The following is a 27,671-nucleotide window of genomic DNA, read 5'->3' as shown; positions in this document are numbered from 1 at the left end:
ATTTGCGCCAAAAATATACAAATGCGTACATGCAAATAGGTGGCCAGCAGGGAAGAACTTAATGTTCATATAAAGCTGACCCCCTTAATAAAAATAGGTAAACTACATATACAATTCTAAAGCATATAATTATTATCCACCCTCTGAATAAGGACCCAGGTATAAAAGGGCAGGAGTTAACGAATCATAAACTGTAAAATACCACAATATATTTCAATTGAGTCCACCTTTTAAGTGGCGTAGAAAGGCTGTTGCCTTTAGGCATTAAAATGTGCAACTCTCTAAAACGCTTTATTCTGTGACAGATTGGAAGACGACAGAAGCACAGTTCTCTCACTGGAGGAAGTAAGTGATATGTAATTCTCCATTTCTTCCGAGTCCGTCTGCCGTCTTAATAGAGATTTTAGATCCACGTTTCTCGCGAACTGCAAATAAACTGGTATAGGTTACGTGACCAGGGTCAGACGTTGCGTTTGAGGTTTTGTTTTTGTCAAAATTGGCGTTAATTTGACAATTTCCAATGCGCTGACAAGATCTAGATGATTTTTATTCGATACAATTTACGCCAATCTAAATCTACTAACGTCCGAACGGCGAATGGCAAACGTCTAACCTCAAACCGCAGTTGACGCTTGCGGCAAACGTGGATCTGAAGGTCTGAAGGTCTAACGTGCACAATGGAAACGGGACATGCATGGCGTCTTATTCTCAACTCAGTTCTTGGATTATCGAAATGTGATAACCCAATATCTCTAGTGTTTGATATGTCGCAGGAAACTAGGGTACAACATTAGTAAACCCGACAATGTTATAACCGCAAGTTGCAAACAAATAATCAACCAATCAGAGCGCGTGCTGTACAACCATCGATGTTTAAATTATGCTATGACAAAGCTGTCGGTATAACAAAAAAAAAAAAAAAAAAAAAAACGTCGTCGACCCTACCAGTTTTCAAGATCGACCTAAAATAAACTGTCGCGCATATAATACCATATATCCGAACCAGACCATAATTTGAAACTCAGCTGACCCATAAAACAACATTCATTTGTCCCAAAGGATAAATTACGGTACAGTCACTCAGATACAACAAAGATCAATTTGTTTTGTCCTTTAGGCGTTTGGAGACGGCCTAATAACGACTATAACAATTTAAAGACAGTTATGTTAATGCTCGTCTTACTCCGGGTTGGCGAAACAACTTAGTTGCTACTTCATAATGTACGCGTTATATTTTCGTACAGAATATAATTAATTTTCAGGGCCTATGTAATAACATTCCACCCCTTAAATTTAAATCTTAATTCTAAAAGTGTAAAAGATAAGTGGTTATATAAAGCCAATAAAAGTGCGTGAGTAGTAACCATTAAAAGACTAATACATCTCACACACCAATCGCAAACAACGTTGTTTAGATAAAATAGAGTGTTTTCGCTTCTTTGTACAATGTTCCTCGATGACATCATTAGCAAAAATTTTAAATGATACTTGCTACTGCTTATTTTGGGTCGGCTAGCAGCTCTCGTAAGGTCTCACATGAATGGCGTGATACCCTTTGAGAGGACAATAAAATAATCGGAACAATGCCCCCAACCCCAAAACAATAACACCTGCTGACAAGCAAAAGAATTACAAGCTTACGAGAGCTGCTACACTTCTGACTTGTTCTTCGATAAGCAAGAAGTAAACAGCCGTAAAAACTGATTGAGAATGGGCTGTAAATTAACGAAGGGGGAATTAGCCTATCTAGATACCTGCAACTCGAGCCATTTCACTCAAAGCACCTCCTTCCTTATTTACTAAAGCGTCAAATTTATCAAATTCGTCAACCTCCCCATCTTTCAAAACCAAAATCATGTCACAGTCTTTGATGGTGCTTAAACGATGGGCTATAGTGATGACCGTGGAATCCTTTAGTTTCTCATGCATTACGTTCCAGATTGTTTGTTCTGTTTCTGGATCCACATGTGCAGTGGGTTCATCCAAGATGACGATCTTGTTTTGCTGTAACAGCACACGAGCCAAACAAATTAACTGTCGTTCTCCTACACTGAGATTTGCTCCATGTTCCAAGAGCTCGTGATCTAGCTTTTCCTCTAAACCTTCTACCAACGCTTTCAGTTGCACATTCTCCAAAGCTCGCCACAAATCTGCATCCTGCAACTGCTCCAAGAGATCGAGATTTCTTCTCAGCGATCCACTAAACAGAACAGGGCTTTGGCCAAGAACAGATATACATCGTCGGGAGTCTTGTAGATTGATCTGTTTGATTGGAATATCATCGACCAGTATGTCTCCATCAGCATCTGGCATGCGCATGAGAGCTGCTACAAAAGATGACTTGCCTGCACCTGTGCGGCCTGCAACACCGATCTTTGTTCCCCCTTTGATGTTAAGATTGATTTTCTTCAGTACTTGAGGTCCACCCGGATAATACGTTAATGACACATCTTTAAATGTGATATTTCCTGCATGTGGCCATTGGTTTGGGGGAAGCCTATGCACTTTGTATCCAGGTTCTGAGTCAAGGCTGGTGTACGTCATCACTCGTTCAACTGAGGTCATGAAATTCTCGACATCCGAAGTTTTCCTGACAGCGTATTGAGTACGCATCGAAGTTCGGATGACATAAACAAGCGCAAGTCCGGCCCAAGCTGATTAAAACAAAAGGAAGAAAATGAAAAGAGAGTACTCAGATCATTACTCGGGCTTCCGTAGGAAAGCCCGAGTCATAAAATGCAAGCGTTTTGGTCGCCAAAAGGGGGGTCATGGTCGCAGGCGTTCCATGCGTAGACCATGGAAACTGGGGACGAGAAACACGATATTGCTCGCTCTTCGTGACAGAATGCGGCGTTTTGCGAAGAAAGTTTTGGCAAGAATCGCGCCTTATACGTTATCTCACATACAAAGACGTCGATCGTTTTCAGAAAGGATCGGTCCACGAACTATGTTGCTTGAAAGCCAGCCAGGTAAGCAAAGTTCACGCTCGTAACGTTCTCGTGAGATAACAACTGACCCGATTGCGGTATGAGTTCAATCTACGAAAACACTGGGAAAAAAATAGACAGTCAATGACGGTATGTGGCTACTGCTTTTATTATTTAGAACATTGCAGTAAAACAAATCATATTGCAATAAAACGAGCTAAATACGAAAACGTTTTTGGACTCGTAGCTCATTAAAAACTTGCTTTCTTGCACCGCGCAAAATATGTCGATCTCCAAAGTTGTAAAGATAAGACTTTCGGTAACTTGAATTAAATATCTTACCTCCAAGTTAGTTGGCTTTCTAGTAGGGTGCAGGAAAAAAAAAACGGGTGAATTTGGAGGCACATTGTGTGGGAGAATTAAACCTTCGATTTTGCGGGGAATTGTGCAGTATTATTGACGAACCAATGTTCTTGCCAAGTCCTAAGGAAAATCTGCATTGACGATAGTTTAGCCAGTTGTTTCACTAGTAGTTCAAATATATTTAGCAGTCTTAGCAATCGCCAATTCTTTTAGAAAACTGTGTCTGACTGCAAAAGAAAATCATGTTGCGTGACATGAACTAGACGAGCATGAAACCAAGATAAATAGCAAAACAGAATGCCGCATCTTCGCTTATAAATGAGAGTCCTTTTTAAAAATACTCCTGCCTTGATTCAATAAAAATATGTAGCTTGAATATTTCTTCATAAACTGCGTCAAGGGCCGCAGATTCTTGGAAGTTATCCGCAAAATACACAACTTGAAAGTTTATGCAAATGTTGTGCAACGCAATTTGAGCCTAGTCACAGGACTGTTGTTTTCGCGAAGGAGTTTATCATGATTCGTTTTGGCTCTCTCGAAAAGGATTATTTAAGATCGCAACACGGCAAAGATGTTCAGCTAATCAATTTACTCGGATCGCCACGACCAGTAAACAAACTTCGCACAATTTCTGCTAGCATGTACAAAGTAATCGCCATTAGACCTCGAAAATTCTTTGCAAACAACTTCTCCATCGATGCGTAGACAGCTGTGCTTCATTCTCGAAGCAAAATGGTTTAAATTCACAACTTGCGATAGGATGAGGAAGATACTCATCGAAGCAACTTGAATAGTAAATATCTAAGCGGAACTCTTGTGCTAAAATATCCTGATTCTTTAAGTTGCTTTTATTGTGTCCAATACGGGTTTTCATAAAGTACGATTTTTTACTGTGGTACGAAGCCCGAGTAAACGCTCTTAGAGCGTTTAGTGCAGTCGTATGATACGGCTGGGTATTATTTTTTAAACTTGACGAATGAAAATACCTCGCCCTATGATACAACTTTCCGCTGAATAGACTAATTCCACATTTGACGGATATTCTTCTTCTTTTGATTGGTTAAGAGACCTCGGTCACCTTTAAATAAACTATCTTAAATAGTTCTTTGCTACTGCGCTTACTCCCATCCTGTGAGCCTAGCTGCACACGATAATATTCTGCTCGTGCGCAGTTCTATCCGCCACCTCTGCCAAGACGGCATGCGCTCCTCACTCGGTCTTCACTGCACTGAAAGGGTTGTGTAAACAAGGTCATGGGTAAGAGAATTATTGACCAAGATTATAGTTTCATTGCTCCTAACTGGGAAAGAGCATTTGAACCAGCGACAACAACAACAACAACAACAACAACAACAACTAGAACTAAAACTAAAACAGTAACATAATTCTAGTTAATTAGAGTTTTGCATGGTACGTTGCGAGTATAAAGCATACTTTTGTTGCATTGGACAAAATTGGGGAGATAATCGCGTCGAAAATTTTATTTGCTAGGAATGGAGGAAATTTGCTGTGTTTTCTGAGACTGAAAAGGGCGTGAAGGGCCTTTTCTTTCAAGTTATCAAGTGCCAATGAAAAGTTAGACGTTGAAGAAATGAGTGTTCCCAATTAAGTATAAGTTTGAACGACTTCAATGGGTCCATTGTCGATTACAAGTCCAGCATTTCTTTCTCCACTCAGAGTCTGCTGTTCGTAGGGTACCCGGCACGCCGCCTCCATCATAAAAGAATCATTCACTTTTAGCTACTTTTGTTATCGTATCATGCAGATATCGTTCCAATCCGAACTGCCTTTTGCCAGTAAACGAAAAACAGACCGGTAACAAGTAATGAGAGGCTGCTCTATTTTGCTGGCTGTGATTGCCCTTAACTAACGCGAATTCTCCGTGTCTCAGTTTAAACCGAAATGGTAATCTTTGGCGAGTCCCTGCGATACACGTCCATGAGAGTAATAGATAAACAGCAAAATGAAAAATAGAATATATTGATCAGCTCTGTTAAGAATAAGGCAAGCGTGGTGTCGTAATGCCAAATCCTCAGATTTAGTATCGTTTTTTTGGCCGATTTTGATTACCTTACAAATGCACCTACCGGCATCTTGAGACACCAAAACAGCTGCCAGAGACACTGCACCAATTAACATGGATATGAGAAGGTCTAAGCGTACACCAAGCCATCGCCCACTGGCCATCACCATAATATAGGACTGATTATGAACATCTTGATATCTAACGGAATGAAACTGCAGTACGTAAGTAGCTAGTCATTACTAAACACTTGAGGCTCTAGAAAACATATACAAGCGAGTCGCAATTGATCTTAATGGCACAAGATATTCAAGCATATCAATATACGTGGAAATGCGCGCAAAATCAAAGGAAATGCGTTTTATGTTCAAAACTCTAGTGAAAAGCGCCCTTAAGACTGTTAAAGCCTGGTTCACACTAGCGACATAACGACATAACGTCATCGACATAACGACATAAGGAAAAGATCGGTTTTATCTGTATGTCGTTATGTTCAGGCTGTTATGTACAATATGTCATTATGTCTACATGTTCACAGTACAAACATAACGTCCTTTTTAGGTCGAGATAATGTCCTTTTCATGTCGTTCGTGACGATGTCGGTATGTCGTTACGTCGCTAGTGTGAGCCAGGCTTAAGACTAAACGAAATTACCTGTAAAACTGATCCACGAAATCCCTTTGTCTGCCTCTGGTTCGAATCGTGTCCAGTCCATTCAGGGTCTCGGAAAAGTGGGAGAAGACTGGACTGCGGCATAGCGACTCTAACCTTTTGAGCTCTCTGGACGTTTTCAAGTAATACTTGGAGATGTACAAGACTAACACAATCAACGGAACAACAAGAAATAGAAGCCAAGGATTTGTAACAGTTGGAACAATTATTGATGCTAACACCAACAAGACTCGCTGGATAGATACTAGAAAAGTCTTGGGCAACAATTCGTCAAGGCACCCTACATCTTTAGAAAATCGATTGAGTATTCTTCCCACGGGATTGGAATCAAAGAAATGAACCGGTGCTTGTAAAATAGCCAAAACCATCTTGTCATGAAGACGCTCTGAACATCTTAAGGAAACCAGAAGGAATCCATAAGCTCGAATGATGGCAAAGATAAGGGACCCACTGACGAGACAAGCATAGATAGTCAAGTTTGTGTTGTCTTTCTGATCTTCTGGTAGTTTCTTTGTTAGCGACGAGAGCCAGACGTCAGGAGCAACTATCATTGCTGAGAAAAGAAAGAGACAAAATAAAAATAATATGATCAAAACCTTGATAAGAAGCAAATCATAATGAAATAGTCGTTGATCAGCTTAATAATCTTATAAGAAATACAAAATAAAGTTATTGTTATGTATGAATGACTAGTTACAATAGGAACTCTTACCTTGCGTTATGAAGCACAAACAAATTACTGCACAGATTGTTGACCAATGTACTCCGCTTCTAAAGTAGTTCCAGTAAAGCTTTGATGAAATCACTCCGATGGAGCGATCTTCTTGTGATATTTCCAAACTCCTAGGTTCATTGGGTAGTGGAGCCATTGTGTCACAGCCATCACCTCCGTTTTTCTGTTCAATTTCCCGAGCAACGCTCTTAGTATACTTCCTATCTTTCCCAACTGTCTGATAGAGCGGGTCAACAGTTGTGTTTAGAATACCCTTTTCTTGCAGTTCAATGAAACTTCCCTTTTCCAACACGCGGCCTTTGTACAACACAATCACTTGATTAGCTTCTTTCATGTGATGTTCCTGATGTGATGTTAACACTCGCGTTTTATCGCCCAGTAGGTCGTTAATACATGTTTCAAAGATATGTTGGCCAACTTTAAAGTCAACGGCACTCAGAGGATCGTCTAACAAGTAAAGGTCTGCATCAGCGTAAACTGCGCGTGCTAAACTTACTCTCGCCTTCTGACCTCCACTCAGAACTTCTCCGCGTTCTCCAACAACTGTTTTGTCATAGTCAGGAAACCGCTGGATGTCTTCTTTGAGGGCGCATGCTTCAATTACACTGGTGTACTTTGTTTCATCGTATGGTTGACCAAACAGAATGTTTTCTCTTATTGTTCCAGAGAAGATCCAAGCTGTCTGGGGAACATAAACAAAAGAACCTTGGAAGGTTATTGTCCCGCTAACTTCAGAGATCTCGCCAGCAATCGCTGAGAGAAGAGTAGATTTTCCACTTCCCACTGGTCCAGTAATGACTGTTAGGCTTTGGGGTGCTGTGGAAAATTCAATATCCTGCAAAATAAATTCATCTTGCCGCTCGATTTGTCGGTTCGTCAGATTCGACACACATAAAATACTGGGCTCGTTCAGCGCAGTTTTTCTTAGGTCAGGATTGAATACCCTTGCCATTTTCGCCTGTTCATCTGACAGACCACTCGTAACTTTGGTTGCCTTGCTCCCTGGGTTACTGATGTCCTCTTGAGACTGACCACGTAAGATGGCGGGAAGGTTTTCTAAAAGGAGAAAATCTTCTATTCTTCCTAGCGACGCATGAGCGTCGTTTCCTTGCAACAAAGCAGAAGAAAAATGAAGGCATGTTATTGTTCTTGCGATATCCATAAAACCTAGCAGCATAAAGACATTTACAGGTGTGATGGGTTGACCAGTAAGCACGAGAGTAACGACAGACAACAGGGTCGCCATTGATACTGAACTGTCCCACAAGGCAACAACTCCTGACAGAATGGCACTTTTCTTACGGATGGTATTAATTTCATTTCTGAAAACAAAACGCAAAAGAACTATGAGGACATATCACTTACCAACACTGCTAGTGGCACGTAGTATGAAGTAGTAAAAGAGAATTGTCTTTGGAATTTCCGTTAGAGTCTTTCACAGCCGAGATATTACATGAGCGAATGGCCAAAGGAGCAGTTGCATAAACGAGGGTGAGCAGTACAACTGTTTTAGTACACATTACGAAGAGTAGTAGTCAGGAACCTTCAATTTGAGGACTGTTGGGTCAAAAACCAAGAACAGTTATCCCTTACCCTTATCCCTTAAAATACTACACGCGTGGTCGTGTTCTGTCAGCGGAAAGTAAACGATGAGGTAACTGATCAAACTCGCAAGTTGGCAATAGAAGACGATGAGTTGTGACTGAAATTTATCTTACAGCTACAGTGAATGCAATTACACACTGAGTCAACATTAAGTACCGCATTTGGTTTCCCCTACCTTCTCGTGCGTTGAATTTTTCTTCGATATTCGTCCTCCCACGCACGCGTTTTGATGGCACGAATCCCAGAAACCACCTGGTTCATCAAGGAGATGCGTCTGTCGGACAGCGCTGCCGTGCGCAAGCGCAGTGCAGCACTAATATAAGAGATCCCAGCGAAATACGGTACAAGAAAACAAAGGAAAAAGACTCCCATCAGAGATTGCCAGCCAATCAAATACACGAGTAACACTGCTATCACAACGAGGAGAAAGCAGGAAGGAAACAATAAGTAAAGCCACATGACTGTGTCTTCCTCCATTCGCTGAACATCATTTGATATAAGGTCGATCACGTGGCCTGTCGTAAATTTTAACAATGCATCCTTGCTGAGAAGTAGCGTCTGCGAAAGAGGAAACACTAAATCTTAGGATTTTCTCGAAACAAGGATTAAAGAAACACAATGTGGTGTGTGGTATTACTTTATCTGACGCTGCATCAACTTTGCAATCTAACGATGTCGCTAAAGCAATTTCTGTTGACTTCGATGAAGTGTCCGCATAGAACACTCAGTATCGGGGATAGAGGGTTGCCTGAAATTCTTTAAAAATTTGGAATTTTTGTTTTTACCGGAATTCGAATCTTGCGGTATTGAAGTTTTGTTTTGAGGAGCATTTCTCCCGGTAAGTTCAAAGCTCGTTTTCTCAAAACGAGTTTTATTTGCCTTTGAGAAAAGATATCTCAAGAAGGATTTAAGTTTTTGACCTCAAATTTTCAGGATTGCTGGGTCTGACTGAGTTAATTGTTGCGAATAAGGGAATTCGCCATAGAATTCCTAGGATAGAAGTTGTCAAATAAATGTTTCACAATTTAGATTGCGCAACTTAAGATGGTTGTAAGAGCACAGCTGGAGCTCCGCATTTTCAAATTTCGCAAAATCCCTCATTCATTACAGCTGGACATTTGTTTACGCTAGAATACAAGTAAAAGGACAAGGAGTCTCCCCTCCTCCCTCAAGGCTCGACCACGCTCCCTCCTCTCCTATTATACACTATTCGTGCTTACCTTATAATAGATTAGACTTTTTAAGGCGCAACTAATTCTGATACTCAACAGCTCACATCTGTAGAAATAGTGGTGCGTACAAAGAGCTCCTATGATAGAATTTATGCACAAAGCAAGTGTACAACCGTACAGAAGATTATCTTTTTGTGGCTCAGATGACATCAGTATGGAAATAAGATATCCCAATAGCAATGGTTGAAGAAGGGTAGAAATTGAACGCAAAGCATCCGTGGATACAATAATTATGGCATCTTTTACCGAGATCAAATTTATGACGCATTTCCAAAGTCTAGGCTTTTTGTGATTTCTGTTGCACTTTGCTTTTTCTTTGTTCCAGTTTGCTTGAAGCTGATCGGTCAGAAAAGTGGAAGAATTCTCTTTTGAAAGGGGTAAAAGATCATTCTCATCTAATGGTCGTTCACTGCCTATCTTGAAGATACTATTCATCCATTGAAAGAAAAGAAGAGACACGAAGCTGACTTCTTCTTTATCTTCACTGGGAGATATCTTGTTGTATCCTTTTCTTGCCATAACAGTTAATCTGAAAACTAACAAAGATCCGCATCAGTAGAGAAGAAAATTCAAGTTTGACAACAAGATAAATTTGTCTTATTGAGTTCGCCGGCTTACTCAAAGTTGTCAAATTTATGCTGCGAATGCTACAATAGTTATCGGCTTGGCTATTGTTACTACCAGACGTCAGTAAACCTTGTCGAATGTAGCGCACAAGCTCCACCTGTTCAGTGGTACCAAGAAGCACAATTTTCAGAATCCATTAAGGAACTAAATTTTTTAAGAAGTAAAGTAAATGTCTTCTTTTTAGACTATTTGCCGGGAACGTTTTGCTGTTCCGCTCTCCATGCAGAAACCTATTCATAGCTTAACTTTCCAGGATAATCTTTTAAAATTTCCTAGCGAGCCAGCAACAAAAGCATCAGTTTATTTCCTAAGCCTTTAATAGGGCGTGGCAGGGCATGATATGATATGTGGAACCGTCGAGGTAAGACGTGCGTTAATACGTTCTACAGAGTATTTGTTTGTCGACGGGAAGTAAAGGAACGGAATAGCGAGTGTCGTTCATCAGAAGACCACTTCTCCTCGATTTATAGACTTAAGTAAGCTCCATTTTCAAAACATTCATTTTGGGTCCTATAGACTGCCAGCAGTCCCTTTCCTTTCCTAGCGTGGGACGGATGTGTTCATATATGCATAGGTAGTAGCCGGTAATATCGGCCTAGATGAAACGAGATGCATTGTCGCATTCTCGTGTCTAGAGCCTTCGTGTTAAATTTAGAGGATCTAAGTTGCTCATAGCCAGCAAGCAGGGTCGGCACGTACGGCAAAGCCGTGAGAGACGGGCTGGCGAGGGGCCTGGCGCGAGCCGGATGGCTTTGCTGGCTAGTTCAGTCTCTGAACTATACAGTCGACTCCCGATAACTTGAACCTTCAACGGAAATGAGAGGGTTAAAAGTATTCCTGCCTATACCAAATCACCTCTCCCCCCCCCCCTAAAACGTCAAATGGTCCACTCCTTACTCTATTTCTATTCATACAATGTACATTTCAATCAGATTTGATTAAATAGAGTAGTCGAAAGAAAATGGATTGCATAAATCAGAACATACGTAACGCGAAACAAAAAGCAAATCAGAAGTCAAAATAATGCGAACTTCGCAGCTTTCAAAGGAGGTTTATTATGCCCCATTTCAAAAACATTCATTGTTTTTCCTGTAGACTGCGAGAAGTCCCTTTCCTTTTCTAGCGTGCGACGCTAAGAATGCGAAGGATAAGAAGAACGCTCAAGCGGCGAGAAGTGCGAGTCCATTTCCTTCAAGTTTCTTTCCCTACTTTGCAGAAAGTATTTCAGAAACAGAAAGCGTCTGCTGTAGTCTATGGGTCCGGCACTCCTAAATGTTGGCACATGAGTGGATAGGTTAGGGTAGAGCCGCTTTATTTTTACCGTGTAAATTAAAACTTTTTGGCACATGTGGATTCTGCCGAATGCGGGACACTCTTATTTCGAATTTTCTTCCAGCTAAAGTCTGGAATGCGGACTAACTATTGGTGCTGTTTGATTTCTTTTCAGTGGTACCTTTCGAGGGAAAATTTTCGTATCATCTGATCGATTGCCAGACATCAAAACCTATTCCCGGACGCCTAAACATTTGTCTACGGAGTGACGTATTTCCAGGTGCAGTCAATCGATAAACCGATAATCGATATTAATCGATAACAACATATATTAATCGAGGAGTGAAATTGATTGCCAATGGGAATCGATAACGATTGATTCCTCGAGTAGTATCGATTTTTATCGATTGTTATCGGAAATTATTTTTGTCCTTTTACAATTTGCACTGATAAAATGTTTGACAAAATTTGCCTGTAATGGCTTTGTTGAGTAATTTTATCAACCATCAACCATCAACAAAATCACAACAACAGCAACAACTAACAGAAACTTTTGTGGGCTTTACATCTTTCTTTGCTTGTTTGCGACACCGGATAAAGCTCAGGCTATAGTAGCAGTGTAAAACCCTCCAGTCTCATGGTAGCATCGGAATTTAGATGAAGCAAAATAAACAACAGAGTCAGTCTTCTAGTGATTTCAATTATTTGCGTCTTGGAAACAAACGTGAGAATAGATCTCGGAGTAGGCCAGAAGGAAAATATAATCTGTAGTAGGATAGCAGTAATCACTTTGCCGCCATAAATATTGACCACGAACAGTACAGAAGAAGTTGTTTTCTGTGTTTCTCGTTCTCCTAAAACAAGGGTTCGACTTGTGAAGTATGCTTCTAGCTAGTTTGCCCCTCTCCTTCCCCTTTGAACGCCGGCTAGACGGGCTATTTCCTTGTGAAATAACAGCTTCTGCTGAACCAAGTTTAACCAAGTGTGTTTACGAAATTGAGGTAGACTCTGATTTACGCGAAATTGTCGATAAAGATATTCAGGATACAGTCAATAGCGCGGCGATGAACAGAAATGCCAAGATCCTGCTTTAGACCCCAGAGGACCTGGAGAAGAGGTCACTCCACCTGGACTTTGAATCCTTAGGTTTTAAACATCGTCATGTCATGTTAAGATGAACTCCTGTCTCGTGTAGTTCCAGGTATTATTTTACACAATAGCAAGGCCATCTGTAGTGTTTGTAAGGTACATTTCGGTGCATCATACATATTATACTTAAGCGCGCAATGTAAGTTGGGAAGTTGATTATTAAAGCAGCATGGCGGACTTCTAGATTGGATTCGTGTGTCGTATCCGTTCATTGCAATAATCCAGTTCCATCGGCTGTGGAACGTGACATCTGGCGACGAGGATTGAAGTTGCAACTGCCCAGACCATGGCGTCAATAAAGATAGACGATTTGACGAGTGTAAAACCCTTCGACCCACATGGTGAACCTTCAGGCGTGGGAAGGCGATGGCAGCGTTGGTTGAAAAGTTTCTCGATGTATGCCGACAGCAAAGGCCTGCTCATCGAAGCGGATAAAGCGGATAATAAAATCCAGAGGAGAGCTTTACTCCTTCATTCTGCCGGCGAAGCTGTTCAAGAAATTTTCGAAACGTTGGCTGACACAGGCGAGGCGAAAGATTACGAAAAAGCGGTGAAGGCTTTGAACGATTATTTCATTCCAAAGGTAAATTCGACATACCAAAATCACCTGTTCCGCGGCATGGAACAACAGGACGGCGAAACTGTGGCTCAGTTCGTGACGCGATTGAGGCAAGTGGCGAAGGACTGTGACTACGGCGAACAAGCCGAAAACCAGATTCGTGATCAAGTCGTGCAGAGATGTAAATCACATGAATTAAGGAAGAAACTACTGGAAAAAGGTGAGAAACTAACCTTAGAGCTGTTACTTTCGACGGCAGCAAATCACGAGCGAGTTCAATCACAGCTGGAGAATATGGAAGGCAGAAAGGATATGAATTTGGTCCGCGACAAGCAGGAAGACAAAGAGAAGGAGTCTGTAAAGCGAGCATGCTACAGATGTGGAAAATTAGGACATTTTGGACGAGACTCTGAATGCCCTGCGAAAGGAAAAACTTGCTATAAGTGTGGAGGAGCTGACCATTTTGGTTCGCAGTGTAGAACGAAAACAACCAAACCTCTCAAACCTAGACGGGAAGAGAAGACAAAAGGAAAGAAAAAGAAGTTAGTAAGGTATGTGGGAAGTGAAAGAGATGAAGATGAGTATGCATTTACTGTGAATTCCGCTACATCTCCTGAGAAAATAGATGTGACTGTGGGCGGAGTTGTAGTTGCAATGCTGATCGATTCGGGCGCGAGCACCAATGTGATTGACAGAAATCTGTGGTCAAAGTTAAAGCAAGACAAGATTAAGTGTGTGTCGAGAAAGAGTGATAAGAAGCTTTATGCGTATGGCAGTAAACAGCCGCTGAACGTTCTAGGAACATTCTCAGCACTGGCAAGAGTAGAGGAGAAAGAAACCGAAGCCGAATTTGTTGTTATTAATGGTGAGGGGGCGGCACTGCTTGGAAGAGAAACTGCCATACAGCTAGGCGTGTTGAAATTAGGAACCCGGATCTGCACTGTGACATCTAATGAGACAATCATGTCCGATTACAAAGAAATCTTTGAAGGTGTGGGAAAGTTAAAGAATTACCAAGTTAAGCTGCATGTGAATCCAGATGTACCTCCTGTGGCGCAACTAGTCAGGCGCACCCCATTTAGTCTTCGAGACAAGGTTAAGGAAAAGATTGAAGAACTGGTAGCCATGGACATAATTGAACCGGTAGAGGGCCCGACCTCGTGGGTTAGTCCAGTTGTAGTAGTCCCAAAGCAGAATGACGAAATACGCCTTTGTGTAGACATGCGAAGGGCTAATGAAGCCATTATCAGAGAACGTTATCCTATACCCACAGTGGACGAAGTGCTCCAAAACCTCAACCAAAGCACAGTGTTCAGTAAACTGGATTTAAAATGGGGTTATCACCAATTAGAACTCCATCCAGATTCCAGAAGTATCACAACGTTCACTACACATTGTGGTCTATACCAGTACAAGCGCCTTATGTTTGGGATAAGCTCAGCTCCAGAAGTGTACCAGCATGTCATTCAGCAATCATTACAAGGCTGTGAAGGTATTGCCAACATCTCAGATGACATCATTATTCTTGGGAAGAACACTGAAGAACATGACAGAAGATTGCAGCGAGTTTTGGAGAGGCTGAAAGAGACGAATCTCACGCTGAATGCAGAGAAGTGCAGGTTCCACATGACCCAGATGGTGTTCTTGGGACTGGTGTTAAGCGACAATGGTATTGGCCCTGCGGAAGACAAGGTAAAAGCGATCGTTGATGCAAGAGAACCGCAGAGTGCACCAGAAGTCAGAAGCTTTCTGGGACTGGCAAACTACAATGCTCGTTTCATTCCGGACTTTGGTACGGTCGCAGAGCCATTGCGCAGATTAACCAAAAAGGGTGTCCGTTTCGAGTTTGGAGAAGAGCAGAAGAGCGCGTTCAATGAGCTTAAGAGGAGGCTATCAAGTGCAGAAACTCTTGGTTACTTTGATAAAAATGCCAAGACACTAATCATGACAGACGCAAGCCCGGTAGGCCTCGGTGCAATCCTCATCCAGGAGCAGCAAGGCAGGAAAAGAGTCATTAGTTACGCAAGCAAGAGGCTAAGCGATGTGGAAAAGCGTTATTCGCAAACGGAAAAAGAAGCCTTGGCTGTTGTATGGGCATGTGAACGATTCCATGTGTACCTTTACGGCATTGAATTTGAACTGTACACTGATCACAAACCGTTGGAAACAATCTACTCAAGCAGATCAAAGCCGTGTGCACGAATCGAAAGATGGATCTTGCGATTACAGCCATACAAGTTCCAAGTCAAATACCTACCTGGAGAGCAGAACATTGCCGATCCGTTGTCACGCTTACTGCATGCGAACGAGCAAGCAGAATCTTCATCAGCGCACAAGGTGTCAGATGAATTTGTCAGGTTTGTCGCAGTAACTGCCACTCCTCAAGCGATGACAACACGTGAAATTGAAGAAGCCTCATCAAAGGACAGAGAGTTCGTGGAATTGCGTCAGCATATTAAAGATGGAAACTGGAAAGGTGATCAGCACAAGCAGTACATACCAGTATGTGGCGAACTGTGTGTTATTGGCAAGTTAATTCTTCGAGGTACCAGGATTGTCATTCCGAGCAAGTTGAGACCTCGAGTACTGAGCCTTGCCCATGAAGGACATCCAAGAATTGTCAGTATGAAGCAGAGATTGCGATCAAAGGTATGGTGGCCTGGGATTGACAAGGAAGCCGAGAAGTTTTGCAGAACCTGTCATGGCTGTCAGCTTGTAAGTAGTCCGGCAAACCCAGAGCCAATCAAGTCAACCCTATTACCAAGTAGCCCATGGCAAGATTTCGCCATAGACCTATTAGGTCCATTACCATCAGGAGAATCTGTCTTAGTCATCGTTGATTACTTCAGCAGGTACTATGAAGTGGAAGTCATGCGTTCGACAACATCAGAGAAAGTCATAGAGTGTTTGGAGAAAATCTTCACCACACATGGACTACCTCAATTACTTCGAAGCGACAATGGTCCACAGTTCAGATCAGAAGTGTTTGAGCGGTATTTGGAGGATAACGGCATAGAACACAGGAAGACCACACCATTGTGGCCACAAGCGAACGGCGAGGTGGAAAGACAAAACAAGTCCCTCCTCAAGAGAATGAAAATAGCTCAAGCTGAGGGAAAAGAATGGAAGAAGGAAGTTCGCAAGTATTTGGTAGCATATAGGTCAACCCCTCATACTACCACAAGTGTGAGTCCAGCAGAACTCTTGTTTGGCAGAAAGATGCGTACTAAACTACCTGAATTGAGAGAGGAGAGTACAGAGAGTGAGATGCGAGACCGAGATGGCGAAATGAAAGCCAAAGCTAAACACTGTGCGGACAAGAAGAGGAATTCCCAGGAGTCAGACCTAGCTCCAGGTGACAAAGTCTTAGTGAAACAAGAGCGCAAAAACAAGTTGTCAACACCATTTGCTCCTGAGCCTTATGATGTTGTAACCAAAACTGGGAACAGTGTTGTCGTTGAATCACCAGAAGGCGTTTAACTTATGCGAAACACAACCCATGTAAAGAAGTGCGAGGAAGCATCACAGAATCCGCAGGAAACAGCTCCATTGCTTGATGTTGCTGATCCTGTGGAACCGGAAGCAGAACAAGAAAAACTGAACAGCCCGGTTATGACGAGACCAACAAGGGCCAGGAAACTGCCGGAAAGATTTAAAGACTTTGTTATGACCTGAGCGTCATTTTTAAGGACTCTGTTTTGACTTGAATGCTATTGTTAGAGACTCTGTTATGAGTTTATGTCATTATTGACTATTACGGTTCAAAATAGGAGAATTAATTATTTTTAGGGCCAGCCGTTTTGTGAGTTTAAGTCGTACTAGGTTTTTAGTTGACTTTCAATTGTGTTGACATTTCCCTAAGATCATAGTGGTTATACAAAAAAAGGAAGGGATGTAGTGTTTGTAAGGTACATTTCGGTGCATCATACATAATATACTTAAGCGTGCAATGTAAGTTGGGAAGTTGATTATTAAAGCAGCATGGCGGACTTCTAGATTGGATTCGTGTGTCGTATCCGTTCATTGCAATAATCCAGTTCCATCGGCTGTGGAACGTGACACCATCTTTGACTAGTTCGGGTGGTTATTGTCGAGTTTTTCAATCAATAACAATTGATATTCCTGAAGACAGGGATTATCAATTTTTATCGATAGCTGCCAATCGATAGCAATCGATAAAAAATTTTTTCTGTGAGTTCGATTCTTATCGATTGCGGTTATCAATCGATAGCAATCGGTGATTGATATCGATTGAATCATTTTATTTCCGATATCGATTTTTATCGATTGACTTCGATTGACTGGTTTATTTCGGCTAACGATGTCAACAAAGAAATGCACTGGAGCTCGTCTGAACTGACCAAATACAACAGTGATGACCACCAATGCATCCTGCCGTATTGGGTGAAGTCACGTTAAACCATATCTACCAACTATGTTTCCCATTTCAGTTTGCTATTGAAGAGAGTCTCACTGAACTGCTGATCATGAGGGGAAAGAAACTAGACTTGAAAACTGTGCAGAAGGCTTTCACTAGTGCATCATTCTATATCGTCTGTGACTTGCGACTGTGTAAAATTCATATCTCCCGCAAAATATATGGTAGGATGCAAAATTCTATATTCCTAGGGTGTGAAGGAGTCTCAAGCTTGAAATTCTGTCTGTGATACACAATTCCTTACTGTTAAGTAAATTCGCTGCTAAAAAGATAAGACATACTATAAAGATAAGACAAATATACCAGGCTGTAGCTCCATAGCAATGGAGTTTGCTTTAGTTACATTTACACACGACTTTGATTAGCAGACATGCATATTACATGTTTAATCATGCACACCAGACCATTAAGTTTGCGTTCCCTTGTGGCCTTTTTACCAAAAGATTCATGGATACATTGCATACAAAATGGAATGGTCTACTTTGATTAGCTCCTATAAGGTTTTGAAGATAATGAACAAGGTCACGCAAAAAAGTCAAAATAACTCTGCTCTTCTAAAACAATATTTCTAGCTTTGTTTATTATAAGTTAAACGTTTATCCACCCCCGAAAATTGAATTCTTGAAATTTTTTTTTTTTGACACCTTGGCGGTCTTTACGAATTTCTCGGAGCACCTATTGCGGCCCATCAGGGACTTTCTGCGTTACCCTACCGTAGATAATTTTGTTGCTATAGTTTTCTGACTGCATTTCGTGCTTCTGGCTACAAGAGTGTTTTGTTCAGTTGGATGGACTGTTAAGTTGTGCTACTGACCTTTCCGATAGCTTTGTTTATGTTTGATTTAAAGACTCTTAGCTTCATATTCAATCTCTACACACAAAGTTACACCTTTTAGTCTTTCACTAGCAATGACTCGGTTACATACGATGTGCTGAATACAACGAGAATCAATCGAGGAAAGCCGAGGTGTACTTGAACGGGAGCGCAAGAAACCACGACGGCGACGCCGAGGACAACGTCGATTATAAAATTAGTTCATATTTTACCTTCGAATCTCGCCCCCTAAAGTCATTTACTATGTTTAATGTTTATCACTGTCAAAGCTATCACGAAGTAAATTTAAAAATTTACAAAGTTAGCTGTCGTGGTTCACGTTCTCCAGACAACACAGACAACACAGAATTTGGTCATTTCACCCGGAGTACCAAGAATTGTAACGCACGTGTACAGCCATTGTTCTCGTCATTAAACTGGCCTTTTGTTTAGCGACATTGCCGTTGCGGTTGCCGTCGTGATTTTCTTAAGCTCCCTATTGGTACGTTGGAAAATCTATATTGGTCGTTGACATATCGATTTGTTTACATCTAAGTGAGTGACAAATTGGCATGTTGTGAACAAATCTATATTGGTCGTTGTCATATCGACTGATTTGTTTACATCTTAGTGAGTGAAAAATTTGCATATTCTGACGCGTATCCACGACTAAAAATGCGAAAAAGACAAGTCCTTCGTGATAATGTGCACAGACCCGGAGACGTGAGGAATGCCTTGCTACAAGAAATATTTTAGTTTATAAGGTGGTAACACTTAATTAACTGAAACTTTCCACACCTCGGGATATTGATAATCCCTTTAGCACATTTATTGGAAGGCTTCGCGCGGAAAGTTAACAGCAAAGGATAAGGTGATAACTTTGACTTATTAGTTTACCGAACTTTCCTTAAGATATTTTAGTCGATTAACCAGCGGGTCAACGGAATAAGTGCGCGAGAGAAACCCTTTCTGTACCAACTTTTTCTGATCCAAACGGGCGAGATTTTTATTGTGAGGGCCTGAAATTCCCAAGACGTGAGATAAGGGAAGCTATGCATGTAAAAAATAAATCAATCTCAAAGAAGCGTTCTTTCTGTTACTTTCTTAGTAAAAATATTAGTCTGTCGACGGTCAACCACAAATATCTCATAGCTGTCAACTGGAACAATAGGGTTAAAAATGGCAATATGCTGAACTTGTCCATCGTTGTCTTATAACTGATTTCCCATTGGCTGAATATGAATGCAGCTGTCCTGTAGCACGAGTGTAGAAAAGTGTAACATGAGTGAAAAGTCGTTTACGAGGGCAGATTACAATTAAAGATATCCGAAGTTAATTCGGTGTAGCTCGAAAACTGCCGACGGCCATTTGAGGTCAGTTTCAAAGCAGGTCGAAAATAAATGAAAGATTTCCGAACACTTTGGAAGATCACGCCAACTCTTCAAACAAAACAACTCTATAGCTACCGACGGAGATTGTCGTGCTCAAAGAAGAATGCGCTTGTCAGTCAACCGAAACACAAACTAATAAGTGGAGGACTCCCGGGTTATTAGCGTGCGTAAAATGGGCATTTCATTCAAAATAAGAGTGAAGTAGAAATGTATTCATTTAACTGAAAGTATACTGAACCTCTTTTCAAGATCTTGCCGAAGGATTTCCATGATTTCACTAGTACGAAATATGCAAATTTGCGTAGCTTGTGTTCGTACACAGTAATTGACTATGCATATAACTACGTTCGGTCGACCATAACGAAGCGAAAAGTGACCTCACTTTCGAATATTGTTTGCCGACATCTCTGCTTATCTCTTATGTTAAAACTATTTTTAATCATTGATCTGGAGAAGTAGCCAGGAGTGGAGTACGACTGCATCGCATTTTAACTTATATTTCGGGGGAAATTGATGTTTGAATGTAAAAATGTTTTGACACTCCGAAATTTGTACGTTCCGTAAAGTCAAATTACCACAGTTCACTCGAAGTTGCCGGCATTATCGGAAGTAATATATCAAACACGAGAGACAGTGGTTCATCGGGATATCCAAACACCGAGAAGAGAGTTGAAAATACGACGCGTAGCGGAGTGTCAGTTTTTGACGAAATTCGAGGTGTTTGGATAGCCGATGAAACACTGTCTCGAGTGTTTGATATATCTTCTCAATCGAAACTAAAACTAACAAGTAAACGCAGAAGTAAAATCGTCAAAATCTATGCTAATTAAGACCGGGTATCCAAACCTCCTTCACGGTTGATGAATTATCAATGAGTTTGAGAACGTTTGTTAATACCTTCGAAACTTGCAGAAAATAAATGAAAGACCAAGGGTAATTGGTCTAAGTAATCAGTGAGTAGCGAAAGACGACATAGTTTTCTTTTTTAAACATGTAATCACATATGTTTTTCCCGTGCAAATTTCAATAAATAAGCACTTGTTAATTTTCCACATTATCCTTTGAAATTGCACTCGAAATTGTGTTATTGCGTATGCAAAATAAAATAATAAGACTCCTCTGATATTGATTATAACGCTCGCCGATGGAATTCACGACTGAAAGTAGCGTGAATGTTGATTAAAACTAAGATGGTTACGTTTTCTTAAAGAATGCCACTGAAACTTACACGAAGGCAATTTTGTTTTCTTGATTTCTCTCTGTTATGGTTCAGTGAGGATGCCGTGGGCGATGGAATGAATATTCCTGAAATCCTTTCGCAGTTTCTTGTGTCAAGTTTTCATTAACACAAGAACATCTTTGATGAAAGACATCAATTTTCGAAGGACTTCAACAATTCAACGACTGACCATTGTGAATATTAAAACATCAGATGTGAACAAAACGCCCTTCACAGTACATGTCTGATTTACATTACGTTTGACACCAATCAAGCGTAGCGCCGTTCTCTGTAAGAATTTCCATTCTACCAGACTTGATTCCAAGCTTGTTACGAATTTAGTTCTGAAGAGACGTTGAGAGACGTTGAGTACTTTGTCTGTTTATAATGGTGCCCTTAATGGAGTACCACAGTCTAGCTGATAGGACTTCAAGATCGATGTTGTCAGCAGCAAATAAGGGAATCGTTTACGCAATATCGCACTCGCTATTGTAATTCCCCTCTAAGTATGAAGATTATTTTTTTCTGATAATGGTAGATAATGAAAACCTCTCGTGTTAACTTTGGATTAGATATCAGGGCACGAATGATGCACTTGGATGCTAATAACTCCTTTCGCTCTTCCCTTCTTTGCTCTATCTTCTCCCTGTGCCCCGAGGAAATAGGAAAGCTTGAGATAGTCTAGATCTAAGTTGTACACTGGTTGGCTAGTTGGGTTTAGAGTTTTACGGCAAATTAAAAAAGGCTCGAGCTCTGATGCATTTCGTGAAGGGACCGTCCACGGGGCAGCAAATAAAAGCGGCTTCTAGCACGGAATCCTCGTCAGAGCTCAAGATTCCCTGCCGGACACAATGGCTTTTCTGGCACATTGTAGCAATCATCCTACCAATATGGAAATTTCATTTCGTAACGTAGAAGTGCTTTCCTTGATATCTTATTTCACTGAGATAGCAATACATTTAGTTACCTTAGTAGACGGCCTTTCAGACCTCATCTACAGTTTCGGTCAAGATCATCCGCAAAGCTTGCATGGCCAACACAGTTTCAAGAGATCTTCAAGGAATTTAAGATCATGAACATAAACAATAATGTTTATGGTTTATTGACCAAGCGTGAGGCCAAGATTGCTTGATATAAGCCAAGATCATTTGCGTGTTTATGAACCGAGACGCAGTCACGTACCCATATAACACGAAAAATAATAATAATAATAATAATAATAATAATAATAATAATAATAATAATAATAAGTTGAATTTTTTTTTCTTCATCCCGGCAAAAAATTGGTCAGCCTAAATTAAAGAAAACTGCTACATATGTATCCCTGTTAACTTTCTTTCTCAATCTTTTCACAGTCCGGCTGAGTTCAAACTCGTTCCCAGAGTCTTCGTTGCCCTTGGCCAGCGTCGGAAAACGAGAGCTCTGGGATCAACCATTTTAAAATAACCGAATTCTGCCCGTCCGGTTTCACTGCGCAGTCTGCATGTATGGCGCACGCCTGAAATGGTTGCTCCCAGAGCTGTTATTTTCCGACCGCTGGTCAAGGGAAACGAAGACTCTGGGAACGAGATTGGGTTGAGTTCTATACATCTTGGCGGATTTATGTGTTCACTTTTTTTATTTGGCGAGCGCGGGTTGCCGTGGTTTTGTAGGGAGAAATTATCTTACGGGTTCCCTGAAACGCTCTCGTTAGCGGAATTTGGCATGCAAGGAGTTTGAATTTCCTTTGTACCAACTCAGTTTGCATTGAGGGTGGTGTAATTGAACATGCTGGTTGAAAAAAAACTCGGCATGAAAACTGGAAAACTGTGGATATAAAGGCTTTCATTTTTCATCCTGTACAGTTTGTGACTTCCAACACAATATTAATTTCAATCTGTTTAGTTAACCATGTTTGCATCCCCCACCAGACTAGCCCTTTTCACGGTTAACTTTGCTCATTTGCATTACAATAAAATCTAGCATGTATGTGAGGCAATTTCGGGCTATTTTGTAATTTTAGCCCGAAATTGCCTCGCATCCACGTTGGATTACATTGTAATGCAAATGAGAAAAATTAACCATGAAAAGGGCTATTCCCTCGAGGTACCTATTGTTAAGGACGTTCGCGCCCAAAATGTTCCCACGCACAGATTTTTTAAAAAAAAACTTGCGATGTAGCGAGGTAAGGACAACCTTTTGTCAAAATAGCTGGAAAAAAACAAACAAACAAACAAAAAACAAAACAGGGGTTCACCGTGCTCGTTTTCAAAACAAGGCGCATTCAAGACCATGCGTTTTTAGACGCTTTTGTTATTTCTGAAGACGATCTTAGTTTACAACTATCACTGAGCAATGAAAGACGCTACATTATAACACCCCAACCACCTGAAATGAACGATATCATATGTCGTAGTATAGAAAAATATGGCTTTAGTTGTATTAGTTAATTTTCTGATCATAATGAAAGGGGAATGAATGTTTCTCTCCTTGACCTAGAAGAAGGCTAACATGGGTTTCCCGTTTCTTGCTAGCTTCCTTCCCCCAGTCCAGCTCGTTTTATTGGACATTGGGTAATTTGGAAAACAATCCTTCTTAAGGTTAACTGTAGCTACACCTATACTGTATACAGAACCAATCTCTCCCAGGTTTGGTCTGCTAACAGCTTTTTTGATCGCCTGTTGCGCTCACCATCATGACACTTTAAATATGTTTAATGAGAGTGAGATTGGACTTTAGCTTGCACACGTGCACCCTGCCCGCTACTATAAGTTCCAGAATCAGTCCATTTATGATCGCTGCTCCCCAACCTACCCATCGTAATGAAAATAAGAAAAGTGCCTTTCTTGTACGACAGTAACCGTTCACGTCTAGTTTCACCGGGAGAGTATCACCACTGACTGTTAAGAAGGTAAACTAGTATGAGGGCTGTGGCTACCGTTTCGTTTCCGGTTTATTTATATCCGGTTTAAGTCTCATCACGTCACGTGCCCCTTTGCACGTTGGTAAGATTAGTTCCTGTTTTTGTACCTTTTTGTGCGTTGGCAACGGCAGTGCCTCTGGTTGCACGTTGTGGGTCTGATGAAATTAAATCAGCTGGCGACTACCTAAGCTGCAAGGGCTTTAATATTCAGTCAACTTTTTTAGGAACAGTGGAACTAGTGGAACTATGAAACGAAACACGTTTTATGAACCGAGCAACGTCATGAAGCTGGTTGTACATTACTGTGAACTTTTGGGGCATAAGAGCATGGCGTGTAGGAACCGACCACTCAAATTTTCGTGGAAAATTAATTGCCTTCATTTTCTTTACACAACTCAAGTAACAATTGCCATGAACGGAAAATGGGCTTTATTTTGGCAGGTTTGGTTTCCGGCTTTATTATTGAGAAAGTTTTTTGTAGGCACCTCGAAAATCACACAAAATGGAAATTGAAACTCCGAATTTTGGGGATTACGGTATGTTTACTTAAAATTCGATTCGCACATTTAATGAAACGTTCAAATTCTTTCAGAATTACTGCGTAGTGTTTTCCTCTTTTCACACAGCTAAAAACTATTTGCTTATCTCAAACACAAGCAAAGTTATGACGTTTTTGCCTTATCCTCTAAAAACGTTTTTGTCAATGTTGCACGCTGACATAGCCTCCAAACAAAGAGATTTTGTTCAAAAGCGAGACCTCTACATGAATGATGACTGTTATCATCTTATTATACGAAGTCTAAGCTACAAATATCTGTATTAAAAGTTGTGGGCACTCTTAATTTTGGAGATCAAAAAACTCGAGCAAATAGCTGAAAATTCAACATTTTTTTGTAGAAATGACGAACCTCGTCCTTTTTCAGAAACGCGTTTTAAGTTTTCTCAGGGAATTTTTTTGACATTTAGAGTTATTGGTTATTAACGTTCGGAGAACTCAATGATACTTATATTACACCAAAAATATAAATATCGGAAAATCTTTTAAGCCTAGCCTGCGAACAGCTGGCTCCCGGCGAGCCCGAACGTCCCCCGTCTCGACCCGATCGCTTCGCTCTCCGAATTTGTCTGTTTTGAGCTCGCTTTGCTCGGCGAAATTTTTCCTTCATCGCCGGGAACCTGTTCCAGGCTATTCAAACCTAGCCTTGCTTTTGACCTCTAGCACTGATCACTAATCTTCGTCATTCCGTCACGCATCACACATGCTTGGTCGAAGAAGAAGTTGACTGAAAAATCTCGTATTGCCATGGAAATGAGCTGCCTACAAAGGTTTTTTTTGATAGCTTTATTTTACAACTTTTCTTTTCATTTTCTTTGTTTTTGTAAGTTTGCTATAATTTGAGTTGAGTAGAAGGACATAAACTGGCAATTTCGTATCAATGAATTTCTGGCAAAACTCAGTATAAAACTTAACTGCAAAACTACGATTGTAACAAAGCCGGTAAATCCGCGATCTACATCAGAAGCGCGATCGGGCATCCCTAACTCAGTAGACGCACGTCCGTGCTCCATAGTATGACGTGCGCAAATCTCCTCACTAAGATCGTTTTATTCTGCTCAAATTTTAGGAAAGACACTGCAACTGCAGCCGCAACCCTCTGCAACTTTGATGGGTTTCAAACTTTTGTGGAACTACTGTTTGTATCTATCAGCCCCAACTGAATATATATAAATTATTACATACAGTCGAACTTCCCGTGAGCGACCACCAAACTTTTAGCTCTAAAAGTGGTCGCAGTCGCTTACGAGAGGCGGTCGCTTACAATAGGTTCGAAATATAGAGAATTGACTTAGAAACTTTTGGTATTTTGGAAAACTGGTCGACGAGGAGAGGTGGTCGTTTACGAGAGGTGGTCGCAACCGGAGGTTCAACTGTATTAAGAGCCTGGTATAGTTTTTATTCACGAATTTTTAATACTATATCGCGATCGAGCGAGTCTTCGAGCGAGTGAGCACACATTTTTTGATTGATGATTCATCAAGTTAAAATAAAAGGAAATCAAAATAGTGAGAGTGCTCTGGATATCTGATTTTCAAATTAACCATAGAATTTGACCATCTCATCTCTCCGTTCACTTTTTAGGTCGGGTATTGGATGAAAAAAAAGTCAAGCAAAAGAGACAGTGTTTCATCAGATTTCCAAACGTCTCGAATTCGTAAAAAAATACTCGGAGATCGCTGTTTATATGGCGGCGTATCAAAAGCTGATAAGACGCTGTCTTTCGTGTTTGATATACTACATAAATCAAGGCGCAACATCGGTAAACGCCGGTGATCTTGTAACCCAGAGTTGCAAACAACTCGTTAACCAATCAGAGCGTCTATAATCAAGCTGTTGGTACAACGAAAAAAATCGTCATTGTGCCTACCTTCATAACTTTTGAAACGGAGAGATAAGACGGTAAAATTCTATGGTTAATCTGAAAATCAGATATCCAGAGCACTCTCACTATTTTGATTTCCTTTTATTTTTCCTTATTGCTTATCATTATTATTGTTGTTGTTGTTGTTGTTATTATTATTATTATTATTATTATTATTATTATTATTATTAACTTAACTGTATCATGGATAAATATTTTCTGTAATAATGTTACCAGCTGTGTTCTGAATAACGGTAATGCTTCAACTTTTTTCTCCCTACAGCGGGGAGTCAGACAAGGTTGTCCGTTCTCTGGCGTCCTCTTCGTTCTTGGCATAGAACTCCTCTCTAGATCCATAAAAAGTGATCCTACTATTAAAGGTATCCAAGTCAACAAGTATGAGCTTAAAATAAGTCAATATGCCGACGACACAACAGTATTTGTTCGTGACCTCGACTCCGTTACGAGTCTATTAAGGGTGCTAAATGATTTCAAAGGGCATTCTGGTCTAGAAATAAACACCACTAAAACCGAAGCAATGCGGTTAAGCGAATGGAAAAGCAGAACAGATGAACCTTTTGGTTTTAAATGGCCAAAAGAACCTATCAACGCCCTCGGTGTCTTCTTTTCTTACAACCAAGAAAGTACTAACAGACTGAACTTCGGTGAAAAAATACTTAACCTAGAGAAAACGCTAAGCACTTGGCAACGGAGAAATCTAGCTCTTTATGGAAAGATTAACATAGTCAAAACACTTGGGATATCTAAATTAATTTACTCAGCTTTCGTGCTCCCTGTTCCAGATCACTTCATCCAAGAAATAAATAAGATAATTTCCAAATTCATTTGTGTAGGGAAGCCCCTTAAAATGAAAAGAAACACCATAATTGGAGAAAAGCTTAAGAAAAACGGCGGATTGAAAATGTGTGATTTTAAGATCATGGAAAAAGCGCTTAAAATAACTTGGGTCAACAGAATTCAAGACGAGTCACAAGCCTCCTGGAAAATAATTCCTAACCAGCTCTTACACAAACATGGTGGTCTAGCCTTCCTAACAAAATGCAACTTTGCAACAAGTATATTTGACCTAGATGATGCGCTTCCCACATTTTATAAAAAAATGTTAAATTATTGTTGCGAGTTCAAAATCTTAACGGGCATCGATTCCAAAACAAATCCTGAAACAAAATACTGTGGAATAACAGGAAAATTCCTGTGGGAAAGAAACCTGTTTTTTATCAAAATTGTTATGACGCCGGTATTACCAAGATAAGCGACATATTAAACCAAAATCAGGATTTTTTGAAGTGGCACGAACTTGCAAT

At 40.6% G+C, this 27,671-nt stretch overlaps 1 protein-coding gene across 1 annotated transcript; it reads right to left on the bottom strand.

Moving 5' to 3' along the window:
• Positions 1–1,026: 1,026 nt before the first annotated feature.
• LOC149112233 (ATP-binding cassette sub-family C member 4-like) lies at positions 1,027–22,118 on the bottom strand. Its single transcript, XM_089290015.1, has 7 exons — positions 21,992–22,118; positions 9,544–10,091; positions 8,499–8,881; positions 6,698–8,040; positions 5,968–6,538; positions 5,378–5,514; positions 1,027–2,654 (listed from the first exon to the last, which is right to left on the bottom strand). Exons 2-7 carry the CDS (start codon positions 10,072–10,074, stop codon positions 1,747–1,749), a joined length of 3,873 nt encoding a protein of 1,290 aa, XP_089146141.1. The 5' UTR covers positions 10,075–10,091; positions 21,992–22,118; the 3' UTR covers positions 1,027–1,746.
• Between the last annotated feature and the right edge of the window lie 5,553 nt (positions 22,119–27,671).

The sequence above is a fragment of the Orbicella faveolata genome, unplaced genomic scaffold, assembly GCF_042242905.1.
Source record: "Orbicella faveolata isolate gen_17 unplaced genomic scaffold, um_ofav_v1 contig_2, whole genome shotgun sequence".
In the NCBI taxonomy this organism is placed as follows: Eukaryota; Metazoa; Cnidaria; class Anthozoa; order Scleractinia; family Merulinidae; genus Orbicella; species Orbicella faveolata.
This window is presented reverse-complemented; position numbering and strand designations above follow the sequence as displayed.

Bases quoted from the DNA above. Each gene is read 5' to 3' on its own strand.
- LOC149112233 (XM_089290015.1), bottom strand. From the start codon at position 10,074: ATGGCAAGAAAAGGATACAACAAGATATCTCCCAGTGAAGATAAAGAA. The intron at 6,539-6,697 runs GTAAGAGTTCCT...TTCTTTTCTCAG, and splicing joins TTTGTGCTTCATAACGCAAG to CAATGATAGTTGCTCCTGAC. The intron at 2,655-5,377 runs GTAGGTGCATTT...TGTTTTAATCAG, and splicing joins TTTGGTGTCTCAAGATGCCG to CTTGGGCCGGACTTGCGCTT.